This window comes from Seriola aureovittata, chromosome 6 (assembly GCF_021018895.1).
Source record: "Seriola aureovittata isolate HTS-2021-v1 ecotype China chromosome 6, ASM2101889v1, whole genome shotgun sequence".
In the NCBI taxonomy this organism is placed as follows: domain Eukaryota; kingdom Metazoa; phylum Chordata; class Actinopteri; order Carangiformes; family Carangidae; genus Seriola; species Seriola aureovittata.
The window spans coordinates 7,445,735-7,468,879 of NC_079369.1; the positions used below are offsets into that span (position 1 = coordinate 7,445,735).

Below are 23,145 nucleotides of genomic sequence, written 5' to 3' on the forward strand. Positions count from 1 at the left end.
CATGAGAAAAACAAAACCCCTTTCAGTGATTATCAATGGTTTAATGCTCCTTTCACAGATGTTTATCAAAGAGTTTACTGAACAACTTGATGCTAAACAGTAAACAGTGACATCAGTAAGTAACCAACTGCAAAGATTCCTTGGAAGAACGCTTCCTTACAACCAACACACCCATGAAATTTAACTCTCACGCTATCAGCAGAGTGCAATAAGTGAACTTTGAGTCATAGCACTGGGAAACACTCCAGTCTGGCGGCCGGCAGTATCAACAGCAAATAACACAGAGATGACAGGCAGCAGATTAAACGTAACTTTAGAGAAAGGATATCAAAAAGCTCACCTTGAGCTTCATTTGACTCATCTCACTGTGTCATTGCATCAAAAGGAAAATGGTTAAAGAAAGAGGGTCTGGTTTTTCTACAGAAAATCTCTTTGAAATGTGGTCTATAGTGGGTTCCTGTCTCACAGAGCCATGTTAACATTAAGTGCTGCAAACAATCTGAGCTTTCAAGACTGATAACTCAAGACAATCTCAGCATCAGACATATACAAGACATAAAATAGAATCACATCAATGGTCTGTTTCTCAGTGGTCTGTTTCTTATTTTTCAGCTGTAAACGAATATCCAGGTTCAGCTGTGTGGGACAGACCGAATCACACAAACTCTTACTGCTGTTTGCCGAAGATATTCAAAACACTGGTCGTTATTTTTAGAGGTTTTTACATTACACAGTTTTTTTTTTGAAAATATTAACATCCAGACCAAAATCAGTGAGACATGTACATGGTTATAGTATGGGACTGGCAGAGCATCACTAGGGAAGATACCAAGGATCTAGTGATATGTATGGGCTGTAGACTTAAATTGTTGACTCAGTTCAGTTGATGTTGATACCAATATACAGTATCTGTGATAGTCAAACAAAATACAAGGTGGGAACAGAGAACATACATTATTATACATTTTAGCATGTTGGAGGCCAATCACATTCACTACCCCTCCCCTTTAAACATAGCGCTCTCCCCGCTAGATGCACTGACAATTTGGGAGAGGTTTCCTTAGACGAACAGCGAAGGCAGTTGTAGCATTTAAATGCAGAATTTGACTGCTAGCAAAGACAACTAGGTCAGTGACACTTGTAATTTGTTATCTAAGTTGCATTCACCACTGGTGGTCATGACCAATAAGACCCAATGAGGAAGCGTCTTTGTCTACGTCATCGTTTCCATAGGACTCCAGACTACAATGCAACCCCTGAGTTTTTTAATTAAAAACTTCCAAACAATGTCTATCACATCATGTTGGTCCTGTACTATGATTAAAAATTTGGATGGAGACACTAGGGGAGGATTAGTAAGTAGAGATAGGTACTAATGTACCAATGAAGATAAATGTTTCAATTGTGACTGTGTAGACTGTTTTCACAGAATCAGTCCCCCACACCCCTGCTGATTTACACTGCAGTTACAACTGTACAGAATAAATCATCGAAACCACAAAGTTTGATGTTAACATAAGCACAGAGGTTTCTGTGGTTATTTTGCAACAGTCTTGTGCTGGGTCCACAAAACCGAACCAGTGGTTGAACCACTGGGTCTGCTGTGTGCAAATGTGAATTGACAGTGCACATAATCAATTAGTTTCTGCAGAATGAACAGATACCTTCTGCCTGCAGGCAGCTGGAAAGGGAGACACTATTGTAAAGGAAAGGCCATCAGCTTAGGCTGCAAGCTGTTATTGGATGACAGGTGGTGGTTAAGAGTCACTCATTATTATCTTTCTTCTGTCTCACTGGCATTAATGCCATAACTGAAATAAAACTTTATTTTTTCTGTGTGATCATCTTACCAATGAAAATGGAAAGATGATCAACACGTGAATAAAGAGATTTGTGTGATCTTATAGGGGTGTATATGTGTGCCTTCACCAAATAAAGTGACAAAATATTACACAGGTGCAAACACAGGTGCAAACACAGGTGCGCTGAGCTGTTGACCTGAGCAGGCAGGCAGCAGCCTGCATGAGAGGCAGTTATCCTTGGCACCAGGATTGCAGTGTGCTGCTTGATTGGCACACCCTCTGCTGTGTCTCTCCTCCCAGTGGGGTGCATGGCGACTCACCAGGACGAACAAGCGCAGGCGAGGAAATAACGTTGGTACACGCCAGGAAAATGCCAGTTCATTGGTGTGGAGTTGCACTCTTCGCCATGTGCGAACCCCAAAAATAGAGCCCTTCTGTCAGACACATTATTAAGGGGGTTTACACAGTCATCTGGACACTTGACAACAGGATTTCCCAGGCTTTTCTAGTCAGTTGCCCCAAATTTTAAGTCCAGAATATCTTTGTTTAAAACATACAGAAATAGATATAAAGTATATCCATCTTGGAAGTCTCCCACAACCTCACGTGAATATCAGGTGACCCCATGTGAGTTCCCAGCTCCGAGTTTGAGAAACTGCCTTGTATCATGCAAAACCAACATCTCAAACAATACCTACAGAGTTGATTCAACCGCTCTCTGACAATGTCAGCGTAAGTTATACATACATATATATATATATACTACTATTCACTAAGGAGTGAAGAAGTGTCATAAAAAGCATGACTAAATATCAGAAGTACTGAACTGAGTGAAGAAAAAAGATGTAGAGTAATGACAAGAAGAGATGCAAAAACTGGAGCTTCAAGACCTCTGTCCTGTTTACTTGGTCAAACAGTGGAGACAAAAAAAAAGAAATTGAAATAATAAAGAGTGACCTCATGATCAGAGTCTTGTTTCTTTGTTATAAGAACTCAAAACATGTCTGCTACAGGACAAAACATTTACTGACATAAAATAATACTGAATTGATACCTTTTCAAACCACATTGTTCTGTCTAGATGAGGGTCTTTACAACAGAATAATCTTGTAAAACCAGCTTGATGTCAGAAATTTCCACTTTGAGTGAACCTGAAAACCCCAGACTGTACTCTCACGTCATCTATAACAATACAAAACACCACTGCTAGAAGAAACACCTCCTGAGTTATGTTTAGTATGACACATTTGGAGATGACTAAATTTTCAAATTCATTTTTGAAACATGAAAGGTTTTTCTATAAGTTAACTACAGAATCACAAAAGAGACACTGTATGTAGATATCAAACCCACACAAATCTCAAATGTAGTCCATGCATCATGGTACAGCTGGGATACATACAGGTAGATGTTCACAGATGTGTGTCATCATAGTGTCAAAATCTTTTGACAAAAACATGACATTATGTAGTTACTGCACAGCCCTACAGGAGACACACTACCTCTTACAGTTCATAGCTGATATTCACCATTCACAGATGCTGCAACACACCCCAGCATTACATGACAATATCTTTTCCATGACGTGTTGTTTAACTGTCAGTGACATTGAATTAAATTCTCTTTCCTAATAGAAATCCCTGTCCACCAAGGCTGGGCAAAGTTCAAACCAACATCCGAGCCCTGCTACACTGAAGCCAGGTAAGAAAACGTGTTGAACATTTGCTGTGTTTTTCTACTACCTTGACTGTGTATTGGGCTGTGATCTCTGTAAAAAACCACAGTAATGCACAGCCTACTGTGGCTCAACGGATGCAGAATAGAAACTGACAAGGATTGCAGCTGCTGCTGCATGGTTGACAAGCTGCTTACTCTACAAGGCCAATGTAGACAAGGTGTTGCACAGCCCTTGACACACACACACACACACCTTATGGTTTAAGAAAGAGACAAACACCTCTCATTGAGCGGTGAAGTCATAAAAACAGAGCCGAGTTGCAAGATGTTGCGATTAACCCCCCATAGTGAAGCAGATGTCAGCCCACCCTCTACAGGAAATGAACGAGGTCAGATAAAGGAGACCATCCCCAATGACGTGAGCTGGTTATTTAGTGTCAGGTTAAAAAGTGATGTATTGACCAGATTGTATGTGCTCACTCCAGGTGTCAGCAATGCAATAATGGGATCATATCAACTCTAAAAAATAAGTCAACATAAGATTTCAAATGTCTGCAACATTTCGGCCCCACTGAGACAGTTTTAAATTCAGAGGAGAAAACTTAAGATGGGCTGGTGCACCGGCATTTAATATTGCAAAGCATCACATCAATTATTGGACACAACGCCTTATATTAACTCAACTAAGAGGGAAGCAGCATCACCCAGCTTCCACTTCAAACACTAACCCACACATTTATATATTTATCTTCAGGAAAGTTCAAATACAAGTATAACCCGCAACATCATTATTTTCTATTCTTTATATCTATATTAGTTCTATGATAATATAGTCTCTGTTGCAAAATAAACAACAGTGAATTTATCATATTTGTCCAGTGTAATATGACTATAAGAGTGACTATAGCAGCATGTATTGCATGTAATGAATTAAATTTCATTTTATTTTTGCAACTCTGTGTCCTATTAAGATCCACACATATAAAGGAAGTATATTTGTTTGTTATATGGATGTGGCTGTCTCAGACAATAATGCATTTGTCAAACATGCTCGCCATTAGCAAAACCTTCATAAGACACCCACAGCACAAACATCATGCTCACAATAACTACAGTTGGGACATTTTGCTATCTCATGCGCGAAACTCTTGTGGGTAGTTATCGCCCATTTCCAACGGTTTACAGACCTCATCTAAAGAATCTGTCGTCTGTTGTGAGCACTGAACATGGTATTTGTTATGGAACAGTCTCTTTAAGACTCTCAACCGCCATGTATGTACCAGTGTACAGCGCATAAAGTCACTTAAAAGACACTGTCTTTACTTGTGATGTTTTCAGTTGATATTCTTTCATTCTTAGCTAATGGTAATACAAGATATTGTATGTTGTGTGAGCTTATATACACTTACTGGTTTCCAGATTGCATAGGGCAGTGTATGCTGTATCCAGCCTGCTGAGGAAAGGATCCCCAGGATCCAGGGGACGCATATATTGAACTCTAAAACACAAAATGAAAATCTATCACACTTTGTAAAAAGCATAAAAATAACAAATAACAAAGCTTTCCTATAACTTTAAAACATGAACAACACATGCTCTATGTGTTTGTCACTCCAGTGGTGTATCTTCTGGCAAAATTATCAGCAAAAACTACATGGTATCAAACTACATTTGATATTTTCAAAAGAGAATACTATTACCACCATTACACTGGTGCATTCTGCCATGCACTATGGTGAAACACTATGCACAGGATGTTCAGATAAACATCTCTGCTCCACATGGTCTTCGGAATACCACATGTAACTGATGTCAGAGAGTATGCTGACTTCATTTTGATTCAGTGTAATTGTGTAAGCCCTTAAATGGTCACTTCAGGCAAATTACAAAACACTTATCCTTAGAGGCAGTGTTTCAGTTATATGTGGTTAGTTTGAGAATTTCTGTCATTAGCTCATTACAGTGGAGGTCAATAGAATTTTGTTTGCTGTGCTCAAATTCTTTGGGGACTTTTTGATAAGGAATATTTTAAATTTAATCTGAATCTAAATGTACTTTTTCAACACTCTGAGCACCAAAAACAAAATTCCATTTACCTTCATGGAAAATATTAAAGTCGCAGTAAGAATCTCAGATGGCAAATATCTCAAAACCTTGGCACATAAAACTCCCTGCATGCTTTGATACCACTAGGGATAAGTGAGAAAATTTGGGTGACATGACCCCTTAATACTTGGTCTCTTCTACATGGGAAACGGAAAAGAATTCATTAACAGCTGTGCCTGGCAAATAATACCACAAGTAGGATCACTTCCTTTCTCACATATTTCTAGATGAGTGCTCTACCACAGAGATGTCACATACACCAGTGCTCTGATGAATAGTAGTAAATATTTGAGGTGTTGTGTTTTTAAATTTAGGTACAGCTGAAGTATATTTACCCATAAGATAGTGGAGAAAGTGTACAAAGAAAAAGTCTATATGTTCAAGCTAGTTTAAGTTTGTAGGCATGTCATTCAACATGGTTATATTCAACACTCCTAAGAAAAAAATGCATTGTTCTGCAGTTATTACATAATTAAATCTATTTAAGCACAATCTTTTGGGATTGCTGAAGTGACCCCTGGCACATTTAAAATGATACCATACTAACATTTTCAACAAAAAAGGCTTTTACTTTCAACAAAGTGCTACACAAATCCTATAGCAAGAGCATGTAAACCTAAACTAACCTGCCCCAATCTACTTTAAGGAATTTATTTCACCTCTATGAAAATGAGCTCATACAAAAGGGAGTTATCAAAAATGTGATTTGAATTGCATTTAAAACACAACCCATGAAAGTTAAGTGAATATGCATATGGATGCAAATTAATGTAATAATATACCTCCATGTTAGAGGCGGCCACAGAGAACAAGCTGCTGTCCAGCTGAGGGCCCTCTGGATGCAGGTAGTTCTCCCCGTCCATGGCCAGCGCTGAGGGGAGGGTGGGCATCAGACCACAGCTTCACACATGACCACCAGCTGACTTAGGCTACGCACCCTCTGACCGCCACCCACGTGCTGGCTATGTCCTAGGTTGTACTTCTAACAAGGGCAAATGCTCTCCATGACCTGAGGATGACAGTGGAGATGGAGGGGATGTAGGGGAAAGGGAGAAACATAAGAATTGAACCAGCGAACATGGTGATCAATATCAATACCACATCAAAATACTGCACACATATAAAAGCATGTGGAAAGACATACATTTAAAAAGTTAGTGTGGCTAATCTCACTTCTTTTAGAACACATCCTAAATAAAACTGTCCACCTGCATTATTATATTATCATATAACATTGAAAGAACTGTAACACTGGTCTACAATGGAAAGAAGATAGAAGTGCATTTTATGTAAACAGAATATTACAGAACAAACAACAACATAGAAGTGGTCTAAGAAAGTGTATTAAGTCTGCCACAGAATAAAAATATACACACACACAAGTTAATTTCACAAGAGAAATATAATAAAATCCCAATAAATGTTTGACAATAACAAATTACTTTTATCTTATGAAGCAAATTAGACAATTGGTCTTCCACTTCAAGACTGATTCTAGCTGCCTTTGTCACAACACAAACTGAATTTGTCGAAATTGATCGTATTTATAATGCAGAGTACAAGCCTTTATTCTCACTGATTGACAGCCCTCCTTAGCTGGTTGTCATCTGACATCACTGAAGGTTCCACATTTATTGAAGAACCAATCAAAATCACCATAGGAGCTATACAACAGTGTGAACCATATGGGCTACAGATATGTTGAAAACCTAGACTAAATGTTGATACAGCTATAGCTGCACAATTCTATAAATTTTCAGAGCCATAAAGCGTAATCAGGCAGTTAGTATAGTATGCACTCAGGAGGCCCATTTCTGTCACGAACAGCTATGTGTGTATGCGTGTTTAACAATTCAAGCAGTGCGTGTCCTATATAATGACAAGTTTGACTGGCTAGACCAGACTGTCTGGCAGAAGACTTCCTGCAATGCTAACAGGTTCCCCACTCCTGTATCTCTTCTTCTCATACACACAACAATCATGAATTAGAAAAATGAAAATGATATATGATGGCAGGGCAGAATTTGTAAGTAATATTAGTATTTACAGATATCATGATTTCCCTATTTAATCTGTCTGAGTAAATTAGACATGCTTTCCTATAATTGGGAAACTGACCACAACGACCTACTTTGTTCTGATATGGGTTCACTAAGACCAAATAACCCTGAGTCAAAAGCTGGCATCTTGTACTTCTGCTGCCTACTACTGAGGTTTGATGAAAATATAAATTGGACTAATGTGCAGGAGGTGAGGTTCATCTCACTACCCCAGTACGTGCAAACAATAGATCTGCACAATATACAAAAAAACCATAACTGCATTCTGCTTCTTTCAGATTGAAAGCTTAACAGATATCCCACAAATCTCACCAGTTTGACAGCTGAATCAATCCAATCTTTCAGCACTCCACAATGCACATCTGTGTAATGTCAGTAACACTCCCTTGCCCCAAACTAATCAAACTGTTACCTTCCTTCCACTCTCCCTTCCTTCATTCCTTCCTCCAGTTTGCCCCCAATATGGAACATAGGCCAGACGTGTTCACTGGGGACGAAGCTGAGGTAATAAATCCTAATAGAGTTCATGAGGGTCTAAATAAGAGGGCCTTTGTGTGTCTGGGTGTGTGCATGTGTGTGTGTGTGTGTGTGTGTGTGTGTGTGTGAGAGGGGGAGGGGGGGGGGGGGGAGAGAGGGAGAGAGAGACCTGACCTAACATATTCACCACTCACATAGCCAATACACACAAAGGGAGGCCATTTTACCCTCAGGCTGCCAGTGTGATACTGTCTGGATAAGGGTGAAGCAAATGTGGGGAAGCCAAATGCAGAGAACCAACTGGCAAACTTCCTAAGCAGGAGGTCTTAAGGACAGGGATACTAGATATTTTTTGAATATCAATAACCAGCTCTGAGCCTCTGAGTCCAGATGAAAGCAAGGCAGCTTGTGTTAGACTTGAAAGCCTTGTGAAGCCTCTTTGGTGTTGCAGAACTGTACTGAATGAAACACCCTAAGGACACTGCAGGCTTGGCTGTAGCAACGGTTCTTAAATGTCTTACGAGTTCAATTTAGGTCAAAGGTTAAATAGGCAAAACTAATCCATGGTGCTCTTGAATTATTCTTTTACACCTTTATGGTGACCACGGCTAAATGCATATTTGTAGTGAATATGAGTGGATTAATGTGCAGTACTCAACCTGGGTTAATAATCCTACATTAGCCCAACTTTACCTGGGTCTCAAGTTTCTCATCTTAAACAATGCCAAATGACTATCTAACTGCTTTCAAATAAAGAGAGGAAGAAAATAGAGTGACGGAAAGAGAAAGCAAGCTTATAAGTGGGTGAGCAAGATAGAGAAACTAAACAGAAATTGATACAATTATGTCATTCTATTGAATTCTGTGGTTTCAGTGATGTTTATGAAACTACAGTTGTAGATTCAAATACCTGAACAATGAATTATTCCGTGATAGCGGTCTGAAAGCACATTCAGTAGTTGATGTCATAGTTTTTGGTATGAAAGGAGTATTTCAGAGAGCTCACGTTAAAGCTGAAATCTATAATTGCCCAGTAGTATAGTACTATCACTCATTCCCCCTACCAACCACAGACAACAGTATTATGCCTCTTACTGTCTCTTAGCAACAGAAAAAATGTCTGTCTTTTGCTGTCCCCTCTTCCCTAACCCCCAGCCCTCCAGTGAGCCTCTGAGGATAATCGATACTGATTATTACAAGAGCGGTCCCAGATATCCCCTTCCTGTAAGGCCCCTCATTACCGGAAAACAGCAAAACCCCCTGCTACTCCTAACCTCCACAGAGAAAGAGGGAGGTGATGAAGAAAGCTATCAGCTGGGATAAGAGGGCTGGAGTTAAGGGACAAAGAAAACAAAAGATACAGAACAAGACATGCCCACTGCGGCGCAGGGTAGTTCATTCAACAAAAATCAGCACACACAGCATTTTATAACCCTGTATGGTTGTAACCTCAACCTTTTTCCCATGTCTGCTTGTTGGTTTGTTTGTTTATTTGTCAGCAGAATTATGCAAAAAGTAGTCAAACAATTTGCACCAAATGTGGTGGAGGGATGTGGCAGGGGTCAGGGAAGAACCTATTAAATTTTGGGGTAGATCGAGATCATTTACTGTGAATTTGAATTTTCTTATTTTAAGTTTGGTGTATGTTGTTGGGTATTGGCCTTGGTGGAGGTCTGCACTCTCTGGGTCCTCTGCCAACTTAAAAATATGTCGTCTTTGTCAATATTTGAATTTACAGCCTGTATGAAGACTGCTAAGTCAAATGTGTGTCCTATATGGTGAAGAGGAAAAGGCAGTTTTTAAATAAGACACAAGCCCTAACGCTCTGTTATTAACCAACGGAGAGAGAGAAAGAAAAAGAGAGGGGGGGGGGATAAGCACTCTTTTGGAGTGTAATCTTTTAAATCTGTTAATTACTTGAAAGGTTGCTGCTGGTTTTTGTGCAGTTACCTCCCATGCATGTCTCTCTCTCTCTCTCTCTCTGGGTGGCCTAATGCAACAGCTCACTGCAGGGAGATTAGGCCATTTCATATGCAGCAATTGTACAATGCTTAAAATTGAAACAAGCCAATATACCATGCGCTGGACATGCAGAAATGGACAGACTGTGTGTTATATCTCGGAAGATGGACTAGAATGCAAACATGGGGGTTTGGTCGAATTAGACACTGTGTGGCTTCATTCTAGGCCATCGGTTCCCCTAGGCTGCGTGAGTCACTGTGCCTGTCAGCCAGACAGAGGTTAACAAGCAGCACAGCTCTGTCACTTCAAAAACACAAGATGTGTGTTTACTATGTGTGTTGTTAGTTACAGCACCCAACATGTGCTTGGCAGTACATTAGGTGAGAACTAAAAATGCAGTCTGTGGTGGACTCCCTGGTAGTATGCTGGTGGCCTTTACTAAATATCAGTACCTGCCAGAGCACATGGGGATCATCCAGGGAAGTGTGACTTCCTTAAGCTGCTAAATCATGATTAACGCTCACGAGGAGAACAACCACCCTGCCTGGCGCGTGTGCCATCTCACTCGCAAATGGAGACTCACATGTGGAGTGTTGATATACAAATCATATTTCCACATCCGCAACTAATTACCATTTGTGTGTATATAATAGAATAAGGCTGTTTTTCTCGTCATGTACAACTTTACCCAGTAGGCATTTAAGTAATTAAGTAGTAAAACACATACATGTATTGGCTATTGAGCACATGAATGCATGCATGTGTCCCTTCAAATGCTGTGGCAAGTGCATTGCTAGAAGGGAATGTATGACAGGGAGAAAATGCAGAACTTTTGCTAAGGTGGAGACAGAAGCATAGTCTTTATCTCACTTCCTTTTGTGTCCCCACCATTAGTTCATTTTCTTGAGGTTGACACTTAGCACAAAGCAGAAAAATCAAGGCTTATTCTTTCAACCTCACCCCCTGTCCTGTTGACCACTGTGTCCTCATCATCTCTCACATGTATTCCTTTTACTCGTCACACTCATCTCATTGCTTTTCTTTGGCAGGGTACTAAATCCTTCTTAAGGTTCTCTGAAAATCCTTCAACACAGCTCGGCTTCATCATCATTAACCACATTCTCAAAATCAGCTACATGCGGCACAAAGGGTGTCAACGACAAGAGGCATTTTAGCCAAATTTACACTGGCCATTTAACTGTTTGCATGTATGTGTGTGACACTGATCAAAAGCTCATGTATTTTTTTAATTACATGTATAGGTGAGTATATCATTGTGCTTGTCAAATGCTACAACAGCCATGTGCAGCAGTACTAGCTGAACTGATCCAGTGCAGACACGGATTTTGCTGCTGTCCTGCTGAACTTCTGCTGTCACTGCAATGTCAATGTGGACAAGTCAAAGAGTGGAAATGCCAGGAAAGGGGAATGACAGACAAAAAAAGGTTGCTGTAATTGTTTTGCGTCTCTCAGTGATCGTTTTAGGTCCCTTTGTAATAGTATTTTTCTTTGTAGTTGTTTTGCATTTCTTTGGGGTTGTCTCAAGTCTCTTTGTGGTCGTTTTGCATCTCTTTGTGGTGAGGCGGGCCATTCAGTAATCCATCCACGAAAACACAAATGCATGTATAACTCTCCTGTCGTAGTGTGCGTTTGTATTCTGTACTCACAGGCTGGCTGACGGCGATCATTCAATCCAAAGCACAACACTCACTCATCACCAATCTGACTCCATCAGCATCACCAGTAATCAGGTTAGAAATAATTAGGGCCCAGCTGCTTTACACCACGGCAGCAAGGGGGCTGTTAGTTGGTTATGATTGCCTAGACTGGCTGGATTCATTAGTTAATGTGATGAAATATTCATAAAAGGAACAAGTTACTTCCCTGGGAAACACAAGGCTCTGTCATTCAAAACAGCCTACATTATTAATCAGCACCTTTTTCAACACAAAAGGCCTATACTTGCCTCTGTGTGCACATGTCCAAACGTGCACATGCATGACGCATACCCTTAAGCACATAGACATTAGCTACCTATCCATTCCTGTTCTCCTCCCCACAAACAGAATTTTCATTCAGTATTACAGACATTGCCACAAAGGAGCTGTGAACAGCCTAGTAGTAGGGTAGGACACTGAATAGAAAATAATGATCGAATGACTGTGTAACCGAATCTTTCATCTTATCAAAAACCAGGAAATGGAAACAAATTTGGTTTTAGGAGCCTGTTGTTATTGCATTTTGCCACACAAATATTTATCAAAGAGGTTGTCTTGACTGGGACAGGACAGAGGAACACACTGAATAAACGGGCAGTCATTTGAATGATTTGGCCTAACTGAAAAGGGTTCAAAGATGTAGCTACTTATAAAAGGAATAACAATTCATCTTAATTAGATTCTCATCAACCCACTCCAAGTGGCTATTCAGCACCATTTTGCCATGATGATGAATATCTTCGTGCCCATAAACACCAGCTGAACGAGACATTAAAGTGATTTATCCATTAAGGGGGAACTTAATCGAGCTCTCGTGGCCCAGAGGATGCCTTTGTTGTGGTAAATAAAGGATCAGGCAAAGAGAAAGGGCCAATGAGCAAAGAGGAAAGAAAGGTGAGAGCCAAGAGGAGTTTGACAATGACGACTACAGCAGAATGGTGCAAAGAGCAGAGAAGCAGGAAAAGATCACAAACAATAGTTTACAGTGGGTTGATGACACTCATTTAGGGAGCAAATCCCTCTACTTCTACTGCCACCACCAGCACCCACCAGAAATAGATCAAAGGCTGACTTGATCAAAGAGAGAACGATCCACTTAGCTGCCTCTTTGTCCCGTTTTCCTCTGTCATCTAATTTCCTCAGAACAGAGGGATGATGACACACACTAGCTGCGAGCAACTCTCTACTCTTATTGCTCTGGTTCAACTAGTTAGGTGAACAGATATTAGCTTAACAAATTTTTATTAAAAAAGTACTCAATGAATTCTGAAGGCTGGAAATAGCGATATGTTAGTGCTTGTGCTTTGTTTTTGCATGTAATTACTGTGGAAGCTATATTCTGTCATTTTGAAAACTCTGCAAAACATTCACAAAACAATGTTTTAGAAATGCTATCACTTTAGCCAAATGTAAAGTGCTAACTTAGAAAGAGAGGATATATGCTGTATATTTGATAATTATAACTCCATTTTAGTTTTTGTGGGGTCTCATGTACCCAGTATATACCCAGTGCTACTTTTTTTTTTTTCATCAGAAACAACATTACTCCTCTTGTTAGAGTTGGCTTTATCTGCATCAAATAATTCCCACTTTAATGCTGTGGTCTACTCATATCTGCCCTACTCATATCTGCCCTTCCAATTCTCTAAATATGGACCATCATCCTCTGCATTTCTGTCACCCTCCCATTCTATTCTCACTGTCTCCATCACTGGCCCTGTATTCTCGAGTGATATTGCCTACTTCCCCATTTCCATCACTATCCCTCTTTGTTTTCCTCTAGTAACGGCCTGCTGCTCTCCTATTTCCATCACAATCCCTCTCTAGCCAGGTCCCACTATATGTCTCTATGTCCCCATTTTCCCTACGTCCATTCTTCTTCCTCCCTCCCTCCTGTCACAGCAAGCCGATGGTTTGGGCTGTTGCCTCTCACCCAGTCTGACCCTGAGTTGGATTCTGCTACTGATTGGAGGCAGCTGGTTCCCTGCCTCTAAATCTCCACCCCCTGCACACCTCTCAGTCGTGGTTACTCAGAGACTCAGTTGTAACACCAAGCAAAAACTATCAGATGCACATTTCACAAGAAAACAACAGGGCACAGGAAAGCAAAATCTGGGCTACTGAACTGGACTGCGTTGTACAAGACAGGTTTCAAACATGCATTGCAAGAGTATTCCTGACTGTTGCGACTTTACAAGCAGAAACTGTAAACCCAATTGTCCATATATAATGATGTATAGTACATAACCCTAACCCAAACAGGAGGCATTCCTGTGCACCTACTGAAGCTTATCCTGAAATGGGGACTGGAGCAAACCTGTGTCTCACACAAATTAACGATTATATCACAACAAAAATTAAGATACACAGGACAGTGAAATTCTGTGAGTTAAGTTGCCAGTAGAAGTTTTCTGAACTTTGGCCTACTGCGGTTCAAATCTAGACAGTACTCTGCTTGGCTCAGACTGATCTCACTTATCTGGCAAGCGTGAGAATATTGCACCACATGAACAGTGTCAGGGAGCCTGTTTGTGTCTGTCTGTGCCACTTCACTATGGTAAGGTCAATTCAGTTCAGTTCATCTGTGAGCTTCAGCTAGTAACCGACAGGATCGACTCAGGCTGCTATCATACTCTTGAACAATAATGCCACTGGCGACCAGTAAATAGTGCAGAATATTAGGCCTGACCTGTCGTCAAAAAATGATATAGAAGTGATTAGATGGAAGAAATAACTGTGAAGTAAATCTAAAAACTATCCTGAGTGAAAAAGAACACAAGTGCCCGCCAAATGAAAGGACAAGTCCCTGCCCTGGCAAATCCTACACCAGCCCCGTTTTCCGTGGGGCTAGAAATATCTTCGAGTGCATTACAAGTGTGAATGTGCAAAGTATGTTTCGTATGCAGGTAAGTATACTCATAGCAGATATAAGGGTATGCCCTCTGATAAATAACAAGAAGTTGCAGTATAGAAAAGATATGTTTAAAAAGAGTAATGTTTGTACACCAGAGAGCACCAACAAATTTAATTTTCAACTGTAAAGTGCCCCACTCACTGCACATCTTGGTCATAATTCTTTAAAAACAGTTTAAGTAATCTTTATTAATAATATTGAAGTTATCTTTGTCTTAAACATCTCAAACATCAATTTCTATATTGCCTAAAAATCTATTATCAGTCTGGCTATGCAAGTAAACAATATCACTAACACGAGAAATCAGAATCCCAGTGTATTACAGCATTATACTCTAGTAGAAGTGTGGCGATGCTTGCCAGAACCCATCCTCTTCTGGCTCAATTCCATTTAATCTTCACAAATCCCACCTCCAACACTGCCTCCATAACTGTAAAGGATCGGTTGAAGACATATAATAATGATAATAATAATAATACATTTCATTTATATAGCGCTTTTAAAGGTACGCTTTACATGAGTTGAAAAAAGATCAAAGACAAGGGAAAGAAAACTAACTGTTGCCTCACATACAAAAACACACATAAATCCAATTGGACCATGTAATGTGAGATTAATCAAACCATTCTTTATGGACTAAAGAAAGTTCAGATAAATAAAGAAACTGGCTGCCAACAGTGCATAAAAGGCAGGACGAAGCAGATCAAGATTCGGCACAGGGTTTAAATGAAACGGCACGGGCTCAGAGCAGCTGACCAATAAAGATTCAACCTTTTTGTGATAAACAAGATGTTCTCTCTCCGTAACGGACACATTTAAAGTCAACACCCCGGGGATTCAATTTTGTGTTAGTCCTCTAGAAAACAAGAATGGCAAATATTTACTCATATTGACAACTCAATAAACTTCACCAAACCATAGGCCTTAGGGTATCCTGCAACACGTTTGTTAAAGGACAATTCAGAACAACATTTAGAAATGCAAATACACTTCTCCTTAGCTAATGGACACATTGACTATAAAAACTCAACAATTCAACTGCCTGTCTACAATCTTAAGGCACCAAGACAAGAAATTTCAAATGATTAAAAATTAGGGTTAGGAAAATTCATTGGCGAATGCAAATTTTCCACATTAGTAGCATGCTTTGTCTATGATGTGATGTGCAGTGATCATATCTGCTAACACTGTGCCCTCACACCAGGGGGGGACTACAGTGGCCAGTGATAATATGGCTATGGACAGGGTCTTACTATGACTGCCTCCACCTTCGACTAACTGTTGTTACAGTAAACTAATTTGCTCAACATGTGTGGTCAAACAGTGGGTTACAGAGACGGCAGTTTTTAAAAGGCACACCATGTTCACCTCTCTCAAGTTTTGAAACGCCCACATCACAAAGAACTCACTTTGGTTATTTGTTTTGTTCCACTCTGATCAGGACTGCTACGAGTTGTGTAAAAATTTGGTCAAAATGTTCTGCAGTAGGGTTGTAATATGCATAAGAGATTTTATCTTGATTAAAAACGAAACTACTGTATTTACAATAGTCACCTAAAGGTAATGAGAATACTGAAAACTCCTTTGCATTAAGTTTGCACTCTTAAGTGATGAGACAGAAAATAACAGCAGAAACTTTATTAATGTCTACATCAAAATGTAGCCTCCATCACATATGGAAATACCAATAACACTTTTAAATTGAACACAGGCCAAACATCAGGGGAAAAAGTCTCATATCCAGTGACCTACATTACCAACACACCTTGCAATGAGGGTCAAACCTGCATGTTTAACCCCAGTTAAATGGGGTCAAATTAGGATAACACACATTTGATGTTCTCATCTTGTGTAAAAGGCAGAAAACAAGGACACTGTGAGTCCTCAGGTCTGCTATATAGTAAATTGCAGCCAAGAAAGCCCTGTGTTGGGAAGCATTAGTTGATCACAAGCCTGTGGGTGTGAAATATGGCATATACAGTATGATATTCTACATATGCTACTCTACTACAAAGTTTCACAACACAGGATCCGTGCCACCCTTCAAATAACTGTGTTTTCCTTCCCTGTTTATCACATTGGGCTGGTTAGAAATCCAAGCCAACAACTGAAACAATGACACACAGTATTCAGTCATCAATCATAGTGGTATTACAGTGATATTAATCTCATCTTTCTTTCTTGGATGAGTTTTATTTTGAAATCAGTATTTTCATTTCTCAGAGGGATGCTGACACACTATTTTCATAGAAATCCTTAAGGCAAAGTGGCGAGGAATGCCAGAGAGTGGCATGCTCTCCTGCATTTCAAACATCTCTTACAGAGCTCTTATGTGGCTTGGGAGAGATCCACATTACCTCCAGGTCTGGATACTAGCTGGGACATGGGATACACATAAAGGACTGGTTTGTTTCTTGTCACAGTGTAGAGGTGAACACTGTGGCCACTTATTCCTGACAAATGTCACTTGTTCTTTCTCTCTCTTCTGACCAAATATCCATGTTGTGTTTAATATATGAACTATTATCAAATGAAGGCCAGATTCCGGGAAAGCAGGAACTGAATCAAATGTATTACCTAGGCCTGATTCCCCTCCTCCACCCCACATTTTTCACTCTCACTCTAATCAGCCCATGGGCCATAAATGAGATTTATCACTGGCACCAATTGGAGAGGGGAGGAAAAAAGGGAGAGGGAGAACAGAGAGCAGGGGGCATGAGCGACGGTTGAACCATGGATCACAGCTGTTTGGGCTCACTCCATGAGGGAGTGTCTCAAAAACTAATATCCCCCCGAAAAAAAGTATGCCATTTCCTGGTTATTATAATCATTATCTGAATGTATTAAACAAAACCTCACCATTACATTTATGAAAATGAAAATGTCATAATATGTATCTTAACACTTTTCAAACTTATCTAACTAACTTGCTTATCCAACTTTGTGAAACACCCCCATCCCTTTGTATCATCCTTACAGTTCCTGTAGGCTCAAAACACGGTATCAACAGATCGGGCGTGTTGTGACCTTCAGAGCCCCTGCAGGGCATACAGCCATCAACTGTCCAACACAGTGATGAATTACAAAAGGGGGAACTTTGCAGCACAAACATACAACTTAACTCTCATACACCAGCTCAATTCAGAGATTACCTTTACTGTTATTGCTCTTATTTCCCTGGACAGGAGGTGAAATGGCACACTAGTACGTCTTGCCAAAAGTAACCAATTCACAAGACAAAACAAAAAGAACATCATATGATGGAGCAATTTTCCTGCCAATAAGACTCTCTCTAAGAATATGCATCTAATAATAATTAAGTATTAGCACTAGGTTTTGGGCTGGTGAAACAATGAAAAGAGTAGTGAGTTGTGGTTTTCATCTTTGTTTCTGCTTGACAATTCAATTTAAACTTCTCTGTTGCCATTAAAGTCTATATTGGCTGTAAGAGGAATTTGACAGCAAATGACACCAAGGCCATTGACCACACCACTGGGGTTACGGGCACTTGACTAAAACTGTGACGGGAACCAAGCTTGTTATTCACTTCACAATCACCAAATATTATCCATCAATAAGGGAGAAATTACCTAATTACAAAAATAGCCAGCCACCATGGCAACCTACTATGTCAAGGCTTGTAAGGGGCTTGACTAGCTTTAGCTGCAGGCAACAGCCACACTGGAAACTAAAGAGTGAAAATTGCAGGAAAGAAAAAGAACTAGAGGGGACAGCCTTGTGAGAGCTATTTTCATTTCCAGCTGGTCACTCAGTTTTCTGAATCATTACCAAATATCCCAGTAGCCTACGTTTGGTTTCTGCCACATATTAAGCTAACATTTTGAGACCATGTATTTATTTTTTATATTAAAACACACAATCCAGGAAATTTAAGAAAACACCAGTGACGTGTTTGTCACTATAGTCACATCATGATGGTACAGTGGCATAAAGCAATGCAGACTAAATACAGCCACTTCTTTCTTGGCAAGCATTTCCTTCTTACAAGCCACTGATGCATACGAAGCTCCGACTCTGTATAATTCAAAGAAAAAATGTGGGGATACATTCCTGTACTAGATACAATGCACTCAGTTATCCAACATTACACCAGTAACTGCGGAGATCACCAAAGTTTATTGTTATAAAAAACGTCTACAACTATAACTTTGATTTTGGTTAGCTTTTCCTGTGTTATTACTAATGTCCCACAAAGGATTGTGAGAGCTCCAGTAATTTTCATCTAACTCAAGGTGCCCTGAGATTATAACGCTACAGTCCCTTTCCAGCAATTCCACTGGCCTTAGCGAATATTTCCTCGTTTGTGTATGTTTTATGCATCAATGTAAATATATATCATCGTGGGTTTTATGTGACGTTTTCACACAACTAGTACCATAGTGAGCCCGAATCTGGATCTCTGAGAGAAGGTACAGGGGCACACTGGTGTCCGCACAAGCACAAAGGAAAGCAGCTAAAGCTCTACGTTACAGTGTTACTGCCACTACTGTTAGCTTACCGAACGACCAACGACAACATCTAACAAGCGTTAGCAACCAAGCTATCGTTGACTACAAAGCATTAACAATTTGTCCACTTCAATTTCATGGACGATAATCACGGATGGCAAAATGTAGCAATATCCCAAATTAGTTTACTAATAACAGACGTACTACTGTGCTAGCTATGTTAGCATAGCTCATTGCGTTTTCTGACTGGGTATGTTCGTTTTGTACATTGTCTACGAAGGTTAACGGAAAAAAAACATTACTATGTGGTTTGCTTAAGAAAATCTTACATCTTAGATACATCTTTTGACCCTGAGATGAGACTTTTAGTACATAAACTACCATGTTTCTCTTTTAAAACTAACGTTGGCAGTGTATTTTGCGATGACCCACATTACTGGCTGGTTAGCTAATATGAAAGCAATAGCTTATTACTAAGTAACTAGCTAGCTTAGTTAGCTCCTGGCCTTTCTTAACGCTGGCGCAGTAAGTTCGAGATATCCATAATGCTACGGTTCTTTTTATTTGATTCAGCTACCCTAATTTCGTTTGGTCTCAGCTCATTCCCTTGGTCTCAGTTTAGCGATAACGTCTCCTTGTGATAACGTTTAACTCAAGACAGCCGCCGAAGAAGCGGCGTAGCCCGTCGTAAAAAACGTGCGCGCCTAGGAGAGGCTGTCCAGAACGCATCTTGTTTCAAGGCGACTGCCGATGTGTCGGTCGCCTTTTGACAATATCCTCGAATTACACTTACCGTTAATGTGTTACTTAGTCGCAATCCAAACCCCAACCACACGGGCTGATTTTGAACGAAGACTCGCGTCAAAGAAACAGAAATGAGGAATTTTATCCAACTTATTCTTCTTAGTTGTTTTCTCCACTTCCTGATTGAGAAGGTGCCATTTTGAATAGCGAAAAAATGTTTCCGCCGCTGTCGTCACGCGCAGTGCCGCTTGTTGATCGCGAGCAGAAAACAGCCAGGCCATAAATAGTTCATCAGAGTCATGTTTGGAACACCTGAGCCACTGTTTAGGTTCGGACGACTAAATACATATCATGGCAAATGAGACAAGACTTTAACCCATTACTGCTCAGTTATTGGCCATTTTGCCAACGCACTAAAGAGGAATAATAGCTATGTAATACAAATTCAAAGTAAGCTAAATCAGGTGTGATGTTCATAATGTTACTTATTTATTAATTTACATTTTGCAAACAATCTGCCAGACTAAAATGTTACTTCCACTATGAAAATTAGACTTCAGTTTGAAGAACTTGAGTGTGGTTTAGTTCAATTTACACTACATAGTATGGTTTACACTATATCGTACCGCCTTGTGTAACTTTGTGTAACATAAAACTGTTGAAGGTTTTTTATGTTAAATTGGATCATACCTACGAATTGAATCAGGTCTATAAATAGATAAATAAATGAATGTTTCTGTCAGAAAATGTGGTGGCCATGATAATTATGAATCTCCAAAACAACCTCAGATTCACAGGCAACTTTTCCTTAGTTTTCTACACTAAAACCCAACTACTCATGGAAAAAGACATATCAGAACAACAGCCACGAAAGATAAATTAAAAGCCTCAGATTAATTAGTATACAGTATCATCAGGTTTTGCAGTTTTATTTCATTTCAAAAATTTAGATCAAAATACTTAGCATACTTAATGCTACTGCAGCTGTTAAGACTACTACTACTCCTACTTATAATAATAAGCAAGCCAGTGACTAAACAATGTTGAAAAGTGCTCACTGGGTAAAATCAGAGATGACTTAGCAGAAAGAGCATCACACAGTAACATAAAATAGCATATGGAAAAAAATAATACAAATGCATAGTAAAATCTGATGCTGAGCATAAATGGCATTAACGTTTAAACCAGTTATTAAACAAAAAGAATAAGGAACAATTATAACCATTTGCATTGCATTTGACTTGCATTGCATGATTCTTTCTGCAACCTAATATGTTTTGTTACTGTTTCATACATTTAATTTTACTAAAATCACTTGGACTACTTCCCCGCAGACAGTTATTGTATAAAAGTGTATTTAATTTTGGATGTTAAATGGAGTACATGTGCATCTTCATCCTGCAGGTCGCTCATCCATCTGTCCATTGTCTGTTATTGAACGACCAAGCTGGAAGAACTCCAGTTGTTTCCAGCAAAGCTACTGTTTTCCTGGTATAACAGTCCCCCCTTTTCCCAACAAAGGAGGGTGGTAGCAAGCAAAGGGCGGAGTGTGTGTACGTGTGTGTGTGTGTGTTTGTGTTCAAAATTAAGGTAGTATTCAGGAGAGATGCCGGCAGGTTTTTGCTTTGTCTTCCCTGCCTGATATTGTTGTATTTGTTGCTTTATTGTTGCTGTATTGTCTTGTGTCAACGAGGTAGTGGTTGATTATACAGGATGTAAAAGCACGATAAATGCATCATGGCGCATTTCAACTACACCATTATAAAGCATCTTAGCTCATCACTGAGGACACTCATTCATTCATTTGGGACTGACATTGCCCCTGATACTCAGTTCACAGCTTCACTGTAACAGAAGTGGTGAACTCAATAACAGCAGACACTTGTGGTGTACCAATTCCTAAAACAATGTTTGGAAACAATTCTTGATATTTTAAATTTTTTTAATAGAAATATATGTTATATCTCAAAATTACATGCAACTTTTTTTTCATGTTGGGAAGGTATTTGCCCTTTAGGTTTGAATTTGGCGCCCCCTACTGTAATTGTTCTGCAAACAAATGGTTTCAACCTTAGCTGGAATTGAAGCAGTAGCCATTTGAACAGAATCGTTGAAGAGTAAAAGTGGCGAGCAGTAATTCCAGGGGCTGAGCAAAAGCATGTAAACGAGAGACATTAAACTATGAGGATTTGCCTCCCCTGACCAATTTTGATCATGACTGGAGAAAGTGCTGCAGAAATATTTGCCACTTCCTGTTAGTGTCTTCAGTGTGAGCCACGTCACAGCCAAAATCGTCTGCACTAACTGCGTACCTAGATAGAAATGCAAGGATGTTACAGTTGGTCTTTCACATTTTATTATTATTTTTTGCCTGTGTCAGTACAAGCTTTCTCATTTCAGAGGACACGTCAAAGATATTTCCTTTATATGAATCATCACTGTAGAAGAGGCAAAAAAATTCTTGTTAGAAGACTCAAACTTGATGTCAGTTTCAGTAGCAGGAAATCAACCCAGCTACATCTGTTTGACTTTTTTGACCTACTGAAATGCAAAAATGTCTTTTGATGTGAGAACATTTTCAAATACTTCAGGTCAAGACGTGTCCCCCATTGTGTCATGGAAGAATTAAAAGGAGAGAGAAATGAAGGGAGCCTACAAAAACAACCAAGTGCCAGTGCATCTTCAGAGCTTAATCCCCCTTAAGATATTATAGATTCGTCACATCCATTCAATGTACAACAATATGCAGAATTTTTTTATTATTCTTAGGCCATTTTGCTTCACACAGATAAAGGCAAACCAGCTGAAAATGTTTGGAGAGCCATGGTGTGTTGGATAAGGGTTGTATGATGTGTCTAATCTTAATGGACTTGTTCACACTGGACAGGATGTTGCTCAAAAGTGTTCTCAAAGTTAGAAACTGTAGTATTTGTGAGCATTATATACAGTGGATTAAACATAAAACACAGCACGGATTGAACAGGAATCAGTATAACTTGAAAATTTGTGTTGCTGTATAAAGTGGAATGTCAGCCTATTCTCTAATGCGACTTATGTAAATCTCTGACAAAACCAAATTGCATAACTTTTCCCCCAAAAGCTTCTTTGTCTCCACTTCATTATTTCCCCAGTAAAGGCCATGTCTGCCTCAGGGCAGCTGTAATTTGATTAATCCACTGAAAGGGTAGCCAGACGGTAAGAGCCTGCTCTGCTTCT

General features: G+C 39.6%; 1 protein-coding gene across 3 annotated transcripts in view; it reads right to left on the reverse strand.

The window, feature by feature from the left end:
- Positions 1-20,142, reverse strand: part of si:ch73-63e15.2 (protein strawberry notch homolog 2) — a 61,202-nt gene extending 41,060 nt beyond the window's left edge. For all 3 annotated transcript variants that reach the window (XM_056378236.1, XM_056378235.1, XM_056378234.1), the window contains exons 1-3: positions 19,979-20,142; positions 6,368-6,594; positions 4,889-4,977 (exon numbers count right to left, since the gene is read on the reverse strand). In XM_056378236.1, coding sequence (XP_056234211.1) covers positions 4,889-4,977; positions 6,368-6,475 — 197 coding nt within the window. In that variant the 5' untranslated portion in view covers positions 6,476-6,594; positions 19,979-20,142. The remainder of the gene's footprint in view (positions 1-4,888; positions 4,978-6,367; positions 6,595-19,978) is intronic.
- Positions 20,143-23,145: the final 3,003 nt, after the last annotated feature.